The following is a 14,119-nucleotide window of genomic DNA, read 5'->3' as shown; positions in this document are numbered from 1 at the left end:
AGGTCCTAATTGATTTGCTGCTCATCACTAATCCCCAAAGATGGGTGCTGTCATTGTTGGCCTGACACAGATGAGACTAGGCTGTTTCACCCCATGAAAGTGGGAGGTGGTGGATGAGTGAACTGAACATAGCCGAGGTTACTGAGGATTGAGCTCGGGGACACCTCTAACCACACAGCCAAATACCCTCAGTGGTTTGCTTAGAACCCCTCAGTCAGATATTATCTAAACTGAAGCCATGACATTTTCCTCCTCCTGCACGCGCTCACCAAGTCCCATATTCCCCTATGTCATCCATCCCAATGAAGGCCACCACCATCCATCGAAGCATGTAAGCCAGCGGACCTGGTGGCATCTGAACCCCGCCTCCCCCCATTCTACATACCTAGCTGATGTCTCCTTTAATCTCTGATTGTCTTTCTGGTTCAAATGCACACACCAAATCCACCACATTTCCAAGAAGTCTAAGCACTCTTCTCTCACTAGAACAACTGTTCCTTCCACTCTGCCCCTAGAGTCCACTCTTCCTGCAACCCCCACCCACCCCCAATCTTAGCCTGCTTACACAGTGACTTTTTCCTGTTCCCTGGAAGAGTGGCACTTTTTCACTCATTCTTTCCTTATCCCCCAATTCATCCATTTATACTTGCTGTGTTCCAAGTCTTTTTTTTTTTTAATTAAACCCAAGTTCCGATACTCATGTCTCAAAGACTAGGTTGATGTGAAAAAATAAATAAATAAAAAGATAAAAAAAAAGTTAAGGGGCCAGAGTGATAGTACAGTGAATAGAGCAGTTGCCTTGCATGCAGCCAACTGGGTTCGATCCCGAGCATCCCATATGGCCCCCTTAGCCAACCAAGAATGATCCCAGAATGCATTGACAGGAGCAAGCCCTGAGCATCGTTGGGTATGGCCCCAAAAGAAAAAAGAAAGAAAAATAAATTTAAAAAAATTTATAACAAACGAAAGAAAGATTGTTAGGTTTCAGCACTTAGAAGATGGTGGGCTTCTTGTAGTTTTCTCAACCCTCCCAATTATCTCAATCCAGGATTGATGTTAGAGCTTTTGAGGCGGCCTGAGGGGCACACCCTCCAGTGTTCAGGGCTTACTCCTGGCTCTCTGTTTGGAGATCACTCCTGGAGGGGGTTGGGGAAACATATGAGGTATTGGAACTGGAATTGGGTCAAATCCTAGGTACAAGCTAGGCAAATGCCTTAACCTTTCTACTATCTCTCCAGCCCCCAGGGCTAGAGGTTTATAGGAAGCTAGATGGGAAAGAAAATTAGAAGGAACTTGTGGTCATGAATAAAGGAAGATGGGGAATCCCTGAATCTTAAAGCAGTCCAGGCCAGCAAGTGTGGGTAATGAATCCTGAGATAGGATGGTCTATGCCTCTTAAAACTTTGAGACAACTTGATTAAACAACACCCATCTCTGCAGTCTGCGTGGTAACCTTTAAGAAACTTTTCAAGACCAGAGTGATGACTCAAAAGGCAAGTGCATATGCTTTGTAGACAGGAGGCCTAGATTCAATCCCCAGCTCTACTTGGGTCCCCCAAGCACTGCCAAGAAGTGACTCTCTAGCCCCAATCCCAGAGTAATCCCTAACCACTGCCAAGTATGGCCCCAAAACAAACAAAAAATATTATTTTTCAAAAGGTTTGCCGTTTGCTCTTCCCAGCTCTATCCATACCTGGACCTGGTTTAACATTAGACATACAATGCATGAACGAATTTGTCTATTAGGACTGAGAGACAGGGCAAAGGCCAAAAGGGTATGAGGGGTTAAAAAAGTACATATGGGAGGGACAAGATGGAGTCTCTGATCCTTGCTCACTTATAAAGTGCTGAGTGTTGAGATTTTAAGTAAACAGGTTGGCTCAGTGCTGAGGAAGTCATACAGCCTTCACTGAGGGCTGAAGGCTGGGTCCCTGGTGCCACATGGTTCCCTGAGCACCGCTAATAATGGCGTAGTACTGGGTGAAGTTCCAAAGCAAAATACAAACTTCAACCAAAGAAAGGCTTGCTGGGGGCAATCTCCCTGTCTGCCAGCCTGGGTCTATTAATTTGCTACACAGCATGGACCTGATTGGCAAAGGTAATTGCTTAGTCAATTTGGTGATTATGGTCATTCTCGTGATTCATTGTAAGATCCTTGGGGGCAGAACTTTGATTTATTTTGAGCCTCCAGGGCAGGACACTAACCTTGTTCTATGCTGGCTCTAAGTATCTAGGACTATGATAAATGTTGTGGGGAAGGTAAACAGCAGAGAACAGACACAGAACCATGGATAACTTCAAATCTGGTAGGGTACGGGTGGGTATTAGAGTTCAGAAAAAGGAAGCAGGAGTGGACAGGTAGGCAGGAAAATAGAAAAGTTGACTGGGTGTTGGAACGTTGTATGACTGAAACCCAATTATGAACAACTCACAGTGATTCAATTAAAAATATTTATTGGATTTTTTTAAATAGAAAAGTTGGGGCCGGAAAGATAGTAACAGCAGGTAGGGAGCTTGCCTTGCTGTCAGCTGATCTGGGTTCAATCCCTGGGACCCGATATGGTCTCCCAAGCCTTGCCAGGAATGACTCCTAAGTGGAGATCCAGGAGTACAGCCAGGTAGACATATTTCTTGAGAAAAATCACTGGTATGCTAGGAGATACATATGTACACACATATATATGTATACACACATGTACATATATGCACATATATACACTCAATGCACAGATGAAAGAATTATAAGTGTAAGTTATGCATTCATGTATTTATGTGCTTATTTGGTAAATGCTCTAGAGAAGAGAGACTACAGGCTTGGCTGCAACCCAGGAACAATCCCTTTGGCAACTATTGCGTTTGTACTGGCAGACCTTTTAATGGGATTGGGACAGGGCTGAAATAGGCGATGCCTTAGGCTGTTAGAAACAATGCTGGCCTTTGGTCAAGTCACTTAATGTGCGAGTTTAGATAGACTCCTCATGGGAATTCTTTGAAGTTCTCAGCGCCCACTGCAAGCTGAAGCCTACCAATATTGTCAGCTGGAGAGGATAGCATCAGCAAACATTATATGCTCTTAAAACACTCTATTCTGGTCCTCTGATCAAACCTCGAGCAAGGCCATGTTGGAACGATGCGCTTGTTCACTAAAACCTGCTCATTCCAGCCATCCATACAGTATAGGAGTGTGCTATGGAGATTAAGCTATCCTGAACGGCCCTAATGCTGCTTCTAGTGAATGGCCCTCACATCGCCTTCCCAGCATGGTAAGAACACCATTTTATTTTCTGAACATGTAATAAAGAAGCAATAGCAAGTGCTGTGTCCATGCAAACCCCACCCCCATGTATAGCTGATGCAATTTCCAAGCCCCAGCGCCCCCGTTTCAACAGACCATATGGCTTGGCTGTTCTGGGTGAAAGTGCTGCAAATTGTCTCCCTGTCCCAGTAACCAATCTAACCTTTGATCTATTGACTAATCTAACCCAAACTGCAAACCTCAAGTGTTCAGTAACAGTATCTTCAATGGACTGAAATGCATTAGCAAATAAGACTGATTCTGGATGTAGTCTGTGACCCTGCCCTTTCCAGTTAGACCACGCACTCCAGGAGGGCTGGGACTTGGTTGGACTGACACAAGGTAATCGCTCGGTAAACGTTTGTAGCAAGAAGGAACAAAACGTGCAAAGCCCTTAAACGCGAATAAGAACTCAGGCTCTTCTAGAAGGGCTTAATGGCTCCTGGGTGAAAAACAACAATCACATTTTCCTCTTCCACACATTTTTTTGGGGATCATTTTGGAGGATTATTCATAACAAGCAATACAAAATAAATGATTCCGGTTCTGCTTTGGGGGCAGGGTCTGGAGTGCGGGATAGAACTATGGTTCTATGGTGGTGGGAAGATGGGATTTGTGTTCAAATATCAAATGTGATCAAATATCATGAGCAACTTTATAAACATAAAATAAAATTTAAAAATCACTTGATAGAAAAAAAAAAAGAAGAACTCAAGCAAGCGGAAACCTTGCTCGCTTTCCTGTGGCCTGCAACCCGGAAGTGCCCGGGCGGAGGAGAGTCGCTCTGGCCCCCGACCGCCTCCGCTCGATGGCGGCCGCCCTCCGCAGGGCCCGCTCTGGCCTCGCCGCGCCTCGGCTCGGTGGTGGCGCCTCCCGGGGCGGCCGGCGCATGCGCAGCGCATCCGCGCCGGCCCGGATCGCTATGGCAGCGGCGTCGCCGTGGCGGGCGCTCCCGAGCTCGCGCGGGGCCAGGCCGCCTGTGTAGCCGCCCGCACGGCCGCCTCTCGGGCATGAGCGGGGTCTCCCGCCGCTCTGCCCGCTGCCGCCGCCGGGAACATGCCCCTGGCCGCCTACTGCTACCTGCGGCCCGTGGGCAGGGGCAGCTACGGGGAAGTGACGCTCGTAAGGCACCGGCGGGACGGCAGGCAGGTCGGCGGCCCGGGGAGCGGCAGGGGGAGGGGCTGCGGGCCCGAAGGGGACCCCCACCTCGGACGGCACGACCCCTGGGAAGTCCAGCAGGGGCGCCAGCACCAGGCCAGGTTCCCCAGTAACGTGCGCCCCGGAGGCCCCTTGGTAACAGGCTGTGCCGGGTGCACCCAGATCTGGCATCCCCAGCAGCACCCCGTTATTTACTAAGGAGCAATAAATAGCTGCCAGTTATTTTGGGCCCCAAACGCCCCGTTTAGAGACTGCTGTCTTTCAAAGCCAGTTCTTAGCCCGGGCCAGGGTTCCCCAGTTCAGCGAGTGACATCAGCACTCGCTAGCCAGCCACCCAAGCCGGACACCTGGGTGCCAGCGATAGCATCCTTTTATTTATCGACCCGCTTTTATCGCACCCATCCAGGACCCCGTTGTCTAGCTGAATTGTGGCCACCAGCTCCTCCCAGCCCTATGGGGCTTGCTCTTCTTCAGTTCATCACGGTTGTCCCAGTCTCATCAGTCTCTTTGGAAACGTCGATCTGTGTCACTATGATTTAATGCACGCGATCTCATCACAGTCAGGATGTAGAGCCAGTTCTTAACGTGGTTTATTAATAATAGGGTGACCATGTGGTATATAATCTGAAACAGTTTTGAAAAGGATAGGAGGCACTGTTAAAGAATTGCACCAGGAAGAGGGGCCCAGGCAGGTAGGAACGTGGAAGGGCACATTCCTAGCAGGGGCAAGGCCTGAGTTGGTACCTTGTGACCACCCCCAGCACTGCTGGGTGTCAGCCTGTGGCACCAGCAACGTTGGGTATGGCCCTGAGGAGGCCTCCATGTACACTCGGCTGCAGGGACAGAGCTTTGCTAGGAGTGCCCCCTGTTAAAAGTATTCATGACACCAAGAGAGATGGACTGCCTCCGACAAGCTGAGATGCTCCCCTCACTATAAGGACCTCTGGCTTATTCTGCCATGTCTCAGATGGGATGCTGCTGGAACACGAGCTCAGGCATAAGAGTTTCAGTAAACTTCCTCACTCCAGCTCCTGACAGTGCTTTTTCTTTAATGGAAATACTTTGGGATGTTGGGAACCAGTCACCTTATTGGGGCATGGATTCCTTTGAATAATGCATATCTTGGACCTGGTTGGTTGGTCTGTGGGTATATTTTCGAATCATTCGTTTAAGACACATAGTAGGGGGCTATTAGAGGGTGTAAAACCTCAATCAGAGATTTTATGATTGATCCCATGGAATGTTAACGTGACCTCACTTTTCCACCATTGTGATTGTAAATGGAAAAAAAAGGAAGGTATAATTTTTTGGTGACTACCCCTCCCCCTTCTAGGCTCCAAGTCTAACTTGTAAAAAATTCAGTTAGTAATAAGAAATCTTTTTGTCAAAATCTGCTTTATGAATAACAGAAGGAATAGGGGTTCTGTCAGGCTCTAGAAAGTTGGTTTTGAGGAAATTTAGGTGAGCCCTTAACAACTTCCTAATCTATAAAACTCTGTTGGTTTGCACATTGTAAGAACAACAATAGCAAAATCTTGTTTTCTTTGTAGTATGTCATCAAAAAACTGAACCTCCGAAATGCGTCCAGCCGAGAGAGGCGAGCTGCTGAGCAAGAAGCCCAGCTCCTGTCGCAGCTGAAACACCCCAACATTGTGACCTACAAGGAGTCGTGGGAGGGAGGGGACGGTCTGCTGTACATTGTCATGGGCTTCTGTGAAGGAGGCGATCTGTACAGAAAGCTCAAGGAGCAGAAGGGGCAGCCTCTGCCTGAGAGTCAGGTGGTGGAGTGGTTTGTTCAGATCGCGATGGCTCTGCAGGTACAGTGGCTCCCAGGATGCCCACATACTCCAAGGGGGCGGGGTGGAGTAGGGGGGACCTCTTAGGAAAATGCTTTGCAAAATGCTGACTTTAAAAACAATGTGTTTTGAAAACTGGTGGAGAAATAGTAAAGTGGTGAAGTTGCTTGCCTTGCATTTGGCTGACCTAGGTTTGATTCCTGGCACCCCAGATGATCCTTTGATGCCTGCCAGGAGTGATCCCTGAGCCAGGAGAAAGCCCTGAATACTGCAGGTGTGGCCCCCCGCCCCCCCCGCCCACGTTTTTCTTTTTAATTTGTGTTGGACTGCAGGTCTATTTGGGACACCTTAAGGTCCCCTAACACCTCCAGGAGAAACCCCCTGATACCACCTTTGTGACTCAGATACAAAGAAGCAAAATTTCATTTTTCATTTATAATGCTTACCCATGCCTTCTTGCTGTAGATTTGGAATTTTTCCCAGTGTGTGTTTCCCAGGGCTGGAGCGATAGCACAGCGGTAGGGCGTTTGCCTTGCACGCAGCCAATATGGCCAACCCGAGTTCGATTCCGCCACCCCTCTCGGAAAGCCCGGCAAGCTACCCAGAGTATCTCGCCCGCATGGCAGAGCCTGGCAAGCTACCCGTGATGTGTTCAATATGCCAAACACAGTAACAGCTGTCTCACGATGGAGATGTTACTGGGCCCACTCGAGCAAATCGATGAATGGGAGGACCGTGACCGTGTGTTTATTGTAAACAGACAGATATTTTATATCTAATCACAGGAGAGGCCAGTGCTCCATGTGTTTCATTTTTATAGCAAAGACAACTTTGACGGTCCTGAGTTGACAAAGAATTATCAGCAGGTCCACCACATATGTCATAGTGAAAAGTGACTGAGATAGTTAATATGCTTAAATTTTGGGAACTTGGGTATTAACTCTGTTTTGATTGGAAATTCAAAACAGTTTGTATTTTAACATACACATATTTAAACATGAGACTCTTTATGAAGTACCACTGTAGGACTGGGTAGATTACCCAGGATTGATGACTTTGTTTAAATTGTGTGATACTCTACAGACAGGTGAACTTGCTATATTTGAAATTATTCTAAAATTATTCTTAAATTGACGATTTCATGAGTCTAAAAGGAATCTACATATGATGTGTAAGTTGTCTTTGTACTTTCTTTCTTTGTTTGTTTTTGACCACACCCAGTGGTGCTCAGGGTTTACTCCTGGTTCTCGACTCAGAGACCATCCTGGTGGCCTTGAGAGACAGTATGGGTGCGGGTATTGATTCCAGATTTGCAGGCAAAGCAAGAGCCCTACCTGCTGTACTGTTGCTCCGGACTTCTGTCTTTCTACTTTCAGTGGGAGTTCCAGCATACTTCCTAACTGGATTCATATAATGCCAAATGATATAATCATCAACCACCAGGGAGAGTTGTATAAGATATGGGTAGATTGATGCATGGAACTTCATTTTGTTTTCTTTTGGGGATCCTAGCAAGCAGTCCTCAGAAGGCCTAGGTGGGCCCCACCAGTACTTCTTGACCAGCAGACTGGTGGTTCGTGGCCCTCAGGATACCAGCTTCTATGGCCTCACAGTGCCTGGGTCACCCCAGCAGTGTTCAAGTCGAACTCAGACCCAGTTTGACTCATGGTAGGGATGTACCCTAACTGTTGTACTGTCTCCCAGTCCCTGGAAATTTTACTTTACTTTATGGTTGCTTTTTGGGCCATGCACAGCAGTGCTCACTCTTGGCAGTACTCAGGGAACCATAGGGGGTGTCTTGGATGAAACCCGGGTCAGACCATGTGCAGGGCAAACAATCTACTATCCACTGTACTATCTCTCTGGTCTCATCCTCTGGAACTTAATTTTTTAATTTTGGCTTGGTCACTTTGTTTTATTTTTGGGTCATTCCCGGCTCTGTGCTGCGGGCTTACTTACTCCTGTTGGGGTCTGAGGGACCTTATGGGGTGTTGGGGATTGAACCTGAATTGGCCGTGTGCAAGGCAAGCAGCCTACCTGCTATACTATTGCTTTTTTTTTCTTTGCCATACCCAGCAGTGCTCAGGGGTTGTTCCTGGCTTGACACTCAGGAATTACTCCTGACAAGCCTGGGAGGGACATATGGGGTTCCCAAGGATGGAACCCAGATCGGCTGCGTAGAAGGCAAGTGCCCGATGCACTGCACTCTCTCCAGCCCCCGCCTCTATGTTCTTATTTTGGAAAATTGCAAATTAGGCTTTTTATTTAGAGGTTACAAAACAATAGTGTTGTTGTTGTGTTGTTTGTAGGATACTCCAGGCAGTGCTCAGGGCTTACTCCTGAGTCTTACTTTCAGGGATGACCCCTGGTGGGGCACAGGGGACCTTATGGGGTGCCAGGGATTGAGTCTGGGTTGGCTGTGTACAAGGCAAGTGCCCTTATCCACTGTATTACTGCTCCAGCCTCAAAACAATGGGGTTTTGATATATAGATAACTAAGGCTCTTTAATTCTTTCATTTGAGGGTATATAACACAGCCAGGAAGAAATCACTGTCGCGTGTACTATATTTAATGATATGCTGATATTTCTTCTCGCAGTATTTACATGAAAAACACATCCTTCACCGAGATCTCAAGACTCAAAATGTCTTCCTAACCAGAACCAACATCATCAAAGTGGGGGACCTAGGAATCGCCCGCGTGTTAGAGAACCACTGTGATATGGCCAGCACCCTCATTGGCACACCCTACTACATGAGCCCCGAACTGTTCTCCAACAAACCCTACAACTATAAGGTAGGGCTGAACACGCACTCCTTGTCTCTATAGGGTAGAGCCCATAAGGCCACTCAGAAGAATCATCTTTTTTTTTTTTCTTTTTGGGTCACATCTGGCGATGCACTGGGGTTACTCCTGGCTCTGCACTCAGGAGTTACTCCTGGCGGTGCTCAGGGGACTATATGGGATGCTGGGAATCGAACCTGGGTTGGCCGCGTGCAAGGCAAACTCCCTACTCGCTGTGCTATCGGTCCAGCCCAGAAAAATCATCTTCGAGTTGGATTAGGAGAATGTTTTTCTGAAAGGGGAAAAATGTAAATAAGACAGTTCCACATTTAGCCCTCTTCTATTTTCCTTTCCTAGTCCGATGTTTGGGCTCTGGGATGCTGTGTTTATGAAATGGCCACTCTGAAGCATGCTTTCAATGCAAAAGACATGAATTCTTTAGTTTATCGGATTATCGAAGGAAAGGTAAGGACATTTCTTTCCCTCTCTCTCTCTTTTTTTTTCTTCTGTATTCAGTCAAGTTTTATTGAGCACTTTACCTTACAGTATGAGGCGAAAGGAAAATAATTTCTCCTCAGCTAATTATTTTACACAGCTATAAAATATTTAGACTTCAGGGATTTAGGAGGAATGACAACTAATGAATTTGGAATCAAATAATAAGTTCTGACTTCTTGAATTTTTTAGTTGACTCCTTAACACAGTAACCAGCTTCAGTTAGTTACATAAGCTGCATCAAGGCCATTTTTATTTATGCTGATGTTTTTATAGCTGAAGCATTGCTATTTCCATCAACATTCGCTAATTACACTTCAAAAAATGAGTTTTGTATTCGGTACATTGGCTTCTGGAAGTCCTTCCCTTCTTTAAGGCCATTCTTGTTTCAGCTCCAGTTGAACCTTTTCTGCTTTATTCAGAGTCCAGGGTGTCAGCCTTCCCTGTGCTAACTTTGCCTGGTCTAACCGTAAAACTTAAGGCATGGCATTTTTTTTCCTTTGGTATGTTTCTGCTTTACCCGGAATGAACTGCTTTAACTATTTGGAGCAGGGTAAGTTTAATGCAGTTTTGTAAGTAGACAAGAACAAAAGTAACCATTAATGTTGGATGGATAGTTGATAAAGTGGGTTCCTATAGTGGGGAAGGTTGAACTTGAGGACATGAGACTGATCACTTGGCAGGGGGATGGAGGGGCACCCTACTCTATATGGTCAGAGGCTACTGTCAGCTCTGTGCTCAGGGTCCTTGGGGGGACCAGGGGGTATCAGGGACCAAACTGAGCCTCCTGCATGGGAAGCATACGTCAGGCCTGTCATGCTATTTCTCCAGCCCCAGATCAGTTTTAAATAATTTTGTAAAGGTGGATTATTGGCTTTGAAGACTTCAGCTGGTGCTGCTAAAGATTGAATCTGGGGCTCCTGCATGCAAAGCATGAGTTCCAGCCCTTAAAGTCATATTCTAGCCCCTGCAAGAAAATATTTTTCCATGTCAGAATATCTTACCATGCCAGGTCTTATTTAAGACATTGCTAGTATTTTATTAGAAGGATATATTATAATCTGTTCCATACATCCCCAGTGAATAGACATTTAAGTTTTTTCTTGATGTTTGCCACTGAACAATATTGGAATGAATTGCCTGGTAGATACAGCTTTAAGAATCCATACTCTTATTTCTACAGAAGATAATCCCCAAGTGGGACTGATGGCCTGAAGGATGCACTTTTGCAACCTTACAGCTTGTTACTATAATTCGCACACCATACACTGTGCATACACTTATATACTCATTATTTTCTGATTGCGTGGGTCATAACTCTACATATTGAGAAACCTTTGCCGTTTACTTTGCTTCACGAGACCACTATTCATAATTGCAGTATTATTTCTCTCTGCAGCTGCCACCCATGCCGAAAGATTATAGCCCAGAGCTGGCAGAGCTGATCAGATCAATGCTGAGCAAAAGGCCTGAAGAGAGACCGTCTGTGCGCAGCATCCTGAGGCAACCTTACATAAAGCGCCAAATAGTCTTGTTCTTGGAGGCCACAAAGGCGTAAGCAACTGCCCTTAGCAATAACTTAGATGGAGTAGGAGAGGGTGGCTTTTACTTTTTTTCAACATGGAGGAAATCGTGATGGTGGTTTCCTTAATTTTTATTGATAAGGATTTGTGTTTTTGGGGCTGGAGAGCTAGTACAACAGGTAAGGCTCTTGCCTTGCACATGACCGACCTGGGCTTGATCCCTGGCATCCTATTTTGTCCCCCAACCCCAGCCAAGAGTGATTCGTGAGCACAGAACCAGGAGTAACCTCTGAGCTTCACCAGGTGTGGCCTGAAAACAAAAGGGATAAAAAAAAGATTTTGTGTTTTGTGTTTTTTTGTTTTTGGGGGTTTTTTGGTTTGTTTTATCTGGCAGTATGCAGGAGTTATTTCTGGTTTAGTACTCAGGGGTCATTCCTGGTGGTGCTGTGTGAGTTTCAAAGGAAAAGTGTGGGCACACGGGACTTGAGCGTTCGGTCGCCGAGAGCTGCCTCCTCAGGCTGGCCCACAGCGGATGAACAGACGGACTAGGGCAATGGAGAAACAGGAACTGGGCCTCAGGCCGGTCAGTAGTCAGTTTATTTCTCTCTCCCCAGAGTAGTCCAATCTCTCCCCTTACAGCACAGTTGTAGTCACAATCCCCTTAGAGGACAAACTATCATAGTCATAGTTTTGGTCATAGTCCCAGTCATCATAGTTCCATCATCCTCATCCTCATAGTCCTCACCTTCTAGTCATCATCCAGTCGTCATAGTTCTCATTCCATTCTGGTTCTCATCTAGTCCTTCTCTTTCTCATAGTTATCATCCCCTTTCCCATTTCAGCATAGTTATATAGACATCATGAAGGGTGGGGGTACAACATGGGTGGGGTTGAACATTGTCATAACGACAAACAGAGGTAAAGCCACTCCTTCAGGGGAAATTCTAGGAGATTAATTCAAGGACAAAATCTCATCTGAGGGTTCGCACTCTAGATTACTAAGAGATCCACTCAAGGATGGGATTCCATCTAGGGTGTATTGCTTTCTCCTTTCCTCAGCTAGTAATCCATTTAACCAATCATAGTAAACTTACTTCTTATAATATTTCTAGTTCATTTTGTATGGACACAGTAAGAGATATATTAAGCTCAAAGGTTTGATCTTCCTGGGGACGTCTCCCTATATATTCCAGACCACAGTCTTCAGGCCAGATTAGTCTTTCCAACCCCAGTGGGGTCCTTATTCAGTTACTTCCTTTTTGGGTCATGACAGAGTTTGTCCATGACCATGCTCTTATTATACTTATGATGCTTAGCTTGTCCCCTTTTGATGCCAGGGTAGCTTATTGCTTGCCCTGGGTTCATCCAGTCCCTTCATCGGGACCTTGCTTTTGGAGTGCTAGGAACTAAGGGCAACTGAGGCTTAAGTGAATATGGATGCCCAGGAGTAAATATTATTTTAGAGTCAATTAACTCCCATGTTACAAAGCATAGCATCAACTGTCCTCCTGTGTCTATACAAAAAGGACATTTCTAAACTATGCAAGTGACATAAAGGAAAGAGAAAAGCAAGATAGGATTATTGGTTCTTGATGGAATTGGGTGTGCCTCAGGGACACTGTTATGGGAGTTACTCAGTAAACCTAAGCTCCCTGTGGGAGGAGAAAGGACAGTGTTGTCCAACGGTGCTGGAGGACCATGTAGGCCAAAGGTTAAATCTGGGGTCTCTTTAAAGCCTGTACTCCAGCCCCATTGAACTCTCTCTCTCTCTAGCCCCTACTGGGATCTGTGGTGGTGGGAAATGGGCACTGGTGGAGGGATGGGTATTTGATCATTGTATAATTGAAACCCAAGCACAAAAATTTGTAACCCTACTGATATTTTTACAAAAAGGAAGTAAAATTGCATGATAAGAACACATGTTGAGATTTGCATAATTGCCAAAATCAGCAATTGGAGAACCATTTAAAAAAAATAGTCCTCAGAGGATTCTAAAACATACTGAATGTGATTTTTTTTTAAAAGAAGACCTATTTTTAGGAACCAACTTAAAAAACACACAAAGCCTGGCAAGCTACCCGTGACGTATTCAGTATGCCAAACACAGTAACAACAAGTCTCAAAATGGAGACGTTACTGGGCCCGCTCAAGCAAATCGATGAACGGGAGGACAGTGACAGTGACAATATGTTATGTACTGTGTTAGAAAATAGTGAGAATTTTCCTAAGGTATTTATTTTTTTCCCTTCTTTTTTCTTTTTTCTTTCATGGCTCTTTGGGTCACACCTGGCAGTGCTTAGGGGTTACTTCTGGCTCTGCACTCACTCCGGAATCACTCCAGGTGGTGCTCAGGGGACCATCTGGGATGCCCGGGACCGAACCTGGGTCAGCTGCATGCAAGACAAATGCCCTACCTGCTATATTATCATTCTAGCCCCTCTATTTATTTATTTTATTTATTTTTAATCATACCCAGAGGTATTCAGGGGCTTCCCGGTTCTGGGCTTAGAGATTACTCCTGGCGGTGCTCAGGGGACCACGCAGTGTCGGCGAGTTGTACCAGGGTCAATGTGATGCAAGGCAAACACCTTAGCATCTGTACTATCTCTCCAGTTACTTAAAGTGGAGGCCAGAGATGTATCTCAGTGATCCGGCACATGCTTGCATATGGAGGATGTAGGTTTAATCCTTGGGACCCACAAGAACAAATAATCAGGGCCCCAGAGATAGTACCGGAGGTAAGGCATTTGCTTTGTGTGTGGCTGTTGCAGCAGTGACTCCACTTCTGATCCCTTGTACCACATAAGGTCCCCTGAGGACCAGCCTGGGTCACTCCTGAGCACAGCACCAGGATTAGACCCTGAGCAGAGCTGGGTGTGCTTCATCCCACCCCACCCCCCAAAAAAAGAAATTCTCAAGAAAAAGGGCTAAGAAATAACTCAAAGAGATAGAACTTTATGTTTTGCATCTTTCACACTGCACGGTCCCCTGGGCACTACTGGGAGTGACCCCCAGGCACTGACCTGGGAACTGCCAGGTATGGCCCTCAAACCAGAAATCCCAAAAA

General features: G+C 46.1%; 1 protein-coding gene across 1 annotated transcript in view; it reads left to right on the top strand.

Moving 5' to 3' along the window:
• Positions 1-4,145: 4,145 nt before the first annotated feature.
• NEK4 (NIMA related kinase 4) overlaps positions 4,146-14,119 on the top strand; it is a 29,921-nt gene continuing 19,947 nt past the window's right edge. Inside the window, exons 1-5 of the mRNA XM_056129224.1 lie at positions 4,146-4,444; positions 6,004-6,270; positions 8,849-9,046; positions 9,392-9,499; positions 10,929-11,083. Of these exons, the coding sequence (XP_055985199.1) occupies positions 4,352-4,444; positions 6,004-6,270; positions 8,849-9,046; positions 9,392-9,499; positions 10,929-11,083 (821 nt within the window). The 5' untranslated portion in view covers positions 4,146-4,351. The remainder of the gene's footprint in view (positions 4,445-6,003; positions 6,271-8,848; positions 9,047-9,391; positions 9,500-10,928; positions 11,084-14,119) is intronic.

The sequence above is a fragment of the Sorex fumeus genome, unplaced genomic scaffold (assembly GCF_029834395.1).
Source record: "Sorex fumeus unplaced genomic scaffold, SorFum_2.1 ptg000072l, whole genome shotgun sequence".
Taxonomy (NCBI): domain Eukaryota; kingdom Metazoa; phylum Chordata; class Mammalia; order Eulipotyphla; family Soricidae; genus Sorex; species Sorex fumeus.
The sequence above is the reverse complement of the archived record's forward strand: the minus strand, read 5'-3'. Positions and strand labels throughout refer to the sequence as shown.